The sequence below is a fragment of the Callionymus lyra genome, chromosome 1 (assembly GCF_982586985.1).
Source record: "Callionymus lyra chromosome 1, fCalLyr1.hap1.1, whole genome shotgun sequence".
NCBI lineage: Eukaryota > Metazoa > Chordata > Actinopteri > Syngnathiformes > Callionymidae > Callionymus > Callionymus lyra.
This window is the reverse complement of record NC_141818.1, coordinates 6244665-6251190: the sequence shown is the minus strand read 5'-3', so window position 1 is coordinate 6251190 and position 6526 is coordinate 6244665. Positions and strand designations below refer to the sequence as shown.

At 40.0% G+C, this 6526-nt stretch overlaps 1 protein-coding gene across 1 annotated transcript; it reads left to right on the top strand.

Annotated features, from left to right (window-relative positions):
- Positions 1–378: 378 nt before the first annotated feature.
- Positions 379–6209, top strand: ppic (peptidylprolyl isomerase C). Its single transcript, XM_087790191.1, has 6 exons — positions 379–586; positions 1827–1940; positions 2858–2951; positions 3014–3081; positions 4740–4856; positions 4937–6209. Exons 1-6 carry the CDS (start codon positions 482–484, stop codon positions 5069–5071), a joined length of 633 nt encoding a protein of 210 aa, XP_087646317.1. The 5' UTR covers positions 379–481; the 3' UTR covers positions 5072–6209.
- Positions 6210–6526: the final 317 nt, after the last annotated feature.

Sequence of the window (6526 nt, the reverse complement as noted above, 5' to 3'; positions counted from 1 at the left end):
ACTTAAGTTTGACTCACTACTAAAGAAATTTAAAAAAAAACAAATTAAAAATACTACCACAAGTGTAGACTGATTAATTGATAAGCCTTTATTGTCATATACAGGAAATTTCAGAAGTCACAGCAGTTCATATAAAAGCTTAAACATTCATGTTATATTAAGACATACAGTACACATTCAAAAATATAATAACTATACAATACAAATAATAAAATAAACACAATAATACATTAAATAAAATAACAATAAACGCTAGTAAAGGTTGACACACTACAGTATAAAAGTATTATTTATCATGTTGACCAATCAACGCGGATTATCGTCACTTTCTCTCTCCGGTGGGCGGGGCTTAAGCAGAGAACCAATCCAAGGCCGCGTCAGAGGAAGACGTGTCTCGCTTTTGATCGCTGATCTCCGGTCAGCTCCCCGGCTGTCTTCTCCCGCCGTGATTTCTCCTCTTCCTCCTCCTCTTCTCTTCAAGATGGAGCTCCTGGCGCTTCTCCCGCTCCTCCTGCTTCTCTGCGCCGCCTCGCTGCAGGACGTGTCCGGCGCGTCCCCGCGGTCTGGACCCAGAGTCACCGAGAAGGTTGGCGGGCGCGCGCTTCTGCCGCAGTTCTTTGCATCAATTAGCTTTTTACTCGGACAGTGGTGCGCGCGCCCGAGTCCCGTGAACGCGCACTGGCCCCACGTTACGATACTCCGGTTGTACACGCACGCGTGTGTGTGCGCGTGTCTGTCTGTCCTCGTGCTTTTTTTACTGTCGCGGTCTTGACCTGGAATGACCTTCTGCAACATCAGCCGCACGAGCCTCTCGACACTAGACCTTCATGGTGACGTGGACCGGAAACGATAGGAAGATAATACCGAGCCAAGATCCTTCATCTTGTCTTCTTAAAGTGTTTTATACCAGGATTAACAAAGTCTCCTCGTATCGTTTCCTTATTTTAGACGTTAAAATAATATTTTCGATTATTATTATTTTTTAAATTGACTGACGCTTTGCTAGTGAATATAATTAAATGTACGTTTTTTATTATAATAGAATTTACCTGATCTTCTAGAAGTTTTTACTGTTAAACCTTTGTACTTTTATTTTTTTAAATCAGAAAAATAGTCATTTACTTGTATCTAATAATTTAACCATCATTCCCCCAAGTTTTTTCTTTACCGTGTTTGATCGAAATGTATTTGGTATTTTGTTTTACCTTAAAGGTCAACTAATGTGAAAACTCTCCTGGACACACACGTTTCAAATATTTCAAAAGTATTTCTCTCCAAAAGATGGTCATGATGAGAAACTTACTGCATCTTGAACTTATTATAAACTTCTCCCCCGTCTGAAATATCGACGAACGAGAGGTTACGAGAGCGGAGTCCATTGTGACGTAATAATGGCTTCAACTCCAACGAGTCCCTTGGAGGTGGAGACTTCTGGGATTGATGATGCGCGGTGACAAACCTCGATGCTTGTCCAATCACGGCAGAGTGGGTGTGGTTATGGTGAACAAGATTTAATCGCAAGAAAAATAGTGGGCGGGGCTTAAGATCATTTTCTAAATATTTAAAAGAAGAGAGTTTTGTACAAACATACTGATGATACAATAGAGTCCAACATCTATTTATGACTCACTTAAATCAACACATTCGTTGACATTTGAAGTGAGTGAAACTCGTAATTGTTGTTTTTTATGCCAGTTCACACAAAAATGTACATTTTGTTGCAAAAGTTTAATTTTGTATGACTTTAGAAAACAGCGTAACCCGGAAGCTCAACGTGATTAATCCCGTGTAAACTCTACTTTGTACTAATGTGTTTTTCTGTCCAGGTGTTCTTCGATGTGACGGTCAGTGGTCACGAGGTGGGTCGCATCGTCATCGGTCTGTTCGGAGACGTCGTCCCTTCGACGGTCAACAACTTTGTGAGCCTGGCTACTGGAGAGGTAACACCCCCCACTTGTGCCAGGACTTGTGTAGTCCGTGCTCCGCATCCATATGTTACGGATGAACACGACTCTTACTGACTGAGAGATTCTATGAGTTTTCTCTCAGTCAAGAGGCACAACATGTTTACTTTGACTAGTTAACTTATGTCTGGCTCCGTGACATTTACAGGTGAAAGTAAAATGCAACTACTTTACTTTTATTTTGAACGTTAAGAGGATATCCTCTTGCAGTTGGTGAAACCAGATGTCACCTTTTTATTAGTTCCTTTCCGTAAATAAATTATGTTTTTTTCTGTACGATTAATTTAAAATATATATTTTCAGTGTGCAGCGCCTCTAGTGGTGAAATAAGTAAAGAACCCCGTTCAAGACTTATTTACGCTTGCTTGCATTATGTTTTATTATTTAAACAGCATGTTTCATGACAGGAAAAAATATCTTGCGATATAAATCATTGTCATTAATTGTTTAGCACTACCTTCAATTAATGAGATTAAAAACATAGATTTAATATTTAATAAAATATTATATCTAGTTAGTTATGTTGTTTCATATGTCAATCTCGAAACCAGTCAGATGTACTTGACCGTTTTATTTTACAGGGATTAAAAAGTTGAAGTTATGTTGATACACGATTGTGTTATGTCTGAGTTTGATTGATTGATTGTTTTCCATTAAACCTTTCATTAAATCAGGCTCGAAAATAAATGTGTTTTTTTCATCCCTTGTGTGGTCTCTGGGTCGAGGTGAACGACCTCCATCACTGCATATGTATTTATGGAAGCCACGCAGGTTGTTTACCTCGAACCAGAGACAACACAAGGGATACCAAAAACACATTTGTTTACAGGCCTTCGGGTCACCTTGACCCTGACACAAGGGTTAACTCACATGGATGTCGTGTTGTGGTGCAGAAAGGTTACGGCTACAAAGGAACCAAGTTCCACCGAGTCATCAAGGACTTCATGATCCAGGGGGGAGACTTCACGACCGGAGACGGCACCGGAGGTGAGACCTTTTCTTTTGGCTCTCATAGTCATGTGATCAACTGAAGACCGATCCCGCGGCAGGTCACAGCATCTTCGGGACGACTTTTAAAGACGAAAACTTCAAGCTGAAGCACCTGGGGCCGGGCTGGGTGAGTGTTTCTGTCTCTCGACTCGAGTCTAGTGTGGCGTCGCTCACCCTTCTGGCACGAGATCCAGCAAAGAATCTGAATCTTCATAATAACATGGATACCTAGAGTATACATAGAGTATACATAGAGTATACATAGAGTATACATAGAGTATGTGATGCTAGTCGAATGCTATAGAGTCGACAGGATAGACTCACTTAGCATTATTTTTATCACTTTGTCGTGGTAATCCTTCCAATTATCATCATCTAAAACCACATCGTCAACATAGTTTAGCTCCACCCCCTACTGTCATTGCCAGGAACTTCACCTCTTTTTGAAATCGGATTCATTCAACTCCTGACAAAAATCTGAGAAGTCCGACATTCCATCAAGATGTTGTAGATGGTCGCACATTTCAAATTACCGAATATAAGACGCACTTAAAATCCTTTAATTTCAACATTATGTATTCATTTTGGTCGGGCAAAAATCGGGCGCGCTACAAAGCGGCAACACGATGCATCGTAGCATTACTCTGCAAGGATAGGTTCCAGGGCGGTGTATAGAACTTTGGTTGTTTTGTGGCACCGACCAAAATTTTCTGAAAAGGAGAAATTATTTGTGAATTATTATATCTCTAAACAAAAAGCTTTGATCTTCCTTTTTACCGCCCACTAGAGCGGTGTGTATACAGGGCGGCCATCTTGGTACAGTGCCACTCACGCCTACAGTGCATTACGTCTATGGAGGAATGAAGTGTTTACACTATAAAAGTGATCATAAATCGATCAAGCTTTTTTCACGGGGTTGGTTTTTCAAACCTCAGACCAGATAGATAGACATTATTATATATATTTATATTATTATAAAAAAACATTTTGAATATGATGATTTTGATAGAGGAAACAAATACGGACCAAACCGTTTTTAAAATCGGTCCAGAATTATTATATATTGTATTTTTAGATCGAGAAATGCCTCCTTCACTGCAGTTGTTAATGCTGCCTCTGATGTCACTGAACCAAGATGGCGGCGCTTTATACACATCCGTCTGCAGTCAATGCGGCGTCTATGTATTTATGTCTACGGTGTCCCCTTCCTCTCGCCCAGAAAAACTGGGATAGGCTCAAGCCCCAGCGACCCCATAACGGAATAAGTTGCAGAAAATGTATGAAATCATTTCATATTATGCTGTGTGTATAAGGACCACAAAATAAAACATACTTTTAAAGCAGATTTCGATCATCAGTCAGAACAAAACACGCCTTAAAAAACCTTTTCATTGATAGTGCACATTATAATCCTCAAAAATAAAGTATGCAACTTCAGAAAGCTCTCTCCCGATATCCCACATTTGTCGACCACAACAAAATTGGGCCGAAAGTGTGTACTGTGACCAAACCATTAGGGGGTTCTCACGCTACTGACTTGCCCTTGAACCTCGTCTCCACTTTGGCCGTTCGTTTTTTGGAGGTTTGAGTTAGTTCTCTCTTGAGATAAAGGGTCAATAAACAAGGACTCTGCGTTTTAAGAGACATTTTCAAGTAGCATTCGTGAGGGAACAAGACTGAAACCTCGATGTGCAAAGATCTGCTGATCGTAATGGACCTGCTCGGGCTTCTTCTAGAACTTCTTGTTTAAGTTGGCGACAAAAACAAGTTGCGTGTGTTTACCAGGTGAGCATGGCGAACGCTGGTCCGGACACCAACGGCTCTCAGTTCTTCATCCTGGCGGCCAAAGCTCCGTGGCTCGACGGGAAACACGTGGTGTTTGGAAAAGTTCTGGACGGGATGGTGAGCGTAGATCCTCAGAAAAAACCTGGGGTTCGAAAAAAAAAACGACTTGTTAGTAAATGACTGGCTTGTGTCTCCAGGCGGTCGTCCACACCATCGAGCTGCAGGACACCAACGACAGGAGCGTTCCCTTCACCGAGTGCGTCGTCGTCAACAGCGGACGCGTCGTCGTCAAGGAGCCCTTCGTGGTGGAGGTGGACGGCTGGGAGGACTAGAAGAACCACAGGAGGTCAGGATCTGATCCAGAGTCGTGTTCAGGTCCACGACTGACTTACGGTGGACTTGTGCTGCGCTTTACAAACAAATGTCACGTTTTACTCAGCTTCATATTTATGAAAACATCATGTTTACAAACCGGTTTTACACTTTGAATAATACAAATATTAAACCCTTTGATTCCTCTTAGTTCAATATGAACAAACTCTTCTCTCGCTCAAGAACAAAAACAGATAATTTAAATGGTTCCAGATTGAGAAATTAAACTATTGATTAAAACTTTCATTGCAATTTTCATAAAACCAGGTGATATTAAGATACGAAGATCTGATAGTGGCGACACATTAGCACTTAAATAAATAAAATACTCAATTTTGCACAAGTATTTTTTATCAAAAAGGACTATATCCATGACCCAAGTGTGCCCCCTGCAGGAAACATATCAGAAAAATTGTGTAAATTATGTGAATATATCTTGACTCCTGTAACTATTAGATTGATTTAAGTTGGTTTTTGGTGGTTATGTTATGTTGGAACTGACCTTGACTAGTCTTCCATTCTCCAGCACGTATTTTTATATTATAAAAAAGGTTGAATAGAAGAAAAATACAATCTTTTAAGTTTCCTGATAAACATTAGTGCAATCTGAAACATTTCCCTTGTGAAGAAATATCATTTTTTTCCTTCTTCTTCCCTTCTTTCTATGGAAAAGAACTAATTGCATGTTGGGGGTAAAAGGCAACTAACTATGGAAATACTGTGATAAACATTTTTGCACGCAAAGAACTTATATAATGTAGCAGTGAACTATCACCTACTGTACGTCATGCATCAAACTTTTGATACATTTCTACCAACTTGATCCTACAAACCTGCGTTTGTGTCGGATATGCAAACCTAACTTAAAAAGTGTAGCGACGTCAAGTGCCATGGCAGCCGTTGTTTATACGTCAACATGTTATCGATCAAGACTAATCTGTAGCAGTCGATCGGACGTTTGATACGGATCTGGGTGTGATGTTTGTCTTGTGGCGTCACCTCGTGTGTCCTCGTCTCCTCCGGAGAATATATCTGATGCAACCTTTGAAAAATGTTGTGTCCGTGCCAAACTTTCTACAATAAAGACTTTTAATTTGACGTCTTCTTCATTTGGTGATTGATCGGGTTTTTCACGTTGCAATGAGTCTTCAAACAACAATAATTTAATGTCAAAGGTGAGATTTAGGAATTCAAAACATCCATCAAGGTTGCACAACCTAATTTACGTTTGCAAATATTGTTAATTATCCTTAAATGTAGTTGTAACTCAAGTCAAATTGACTCTGCCAAGTTGTACTCAAATGTTATTTCTTCTCGTTTGATTAGATCTACTGACACGACCCAAAAAATAAATGATTTTCTATCATCAAAATGCAAGTGTTTTTTGGAATTTATTGTGTTTTAATAAAGGTGAC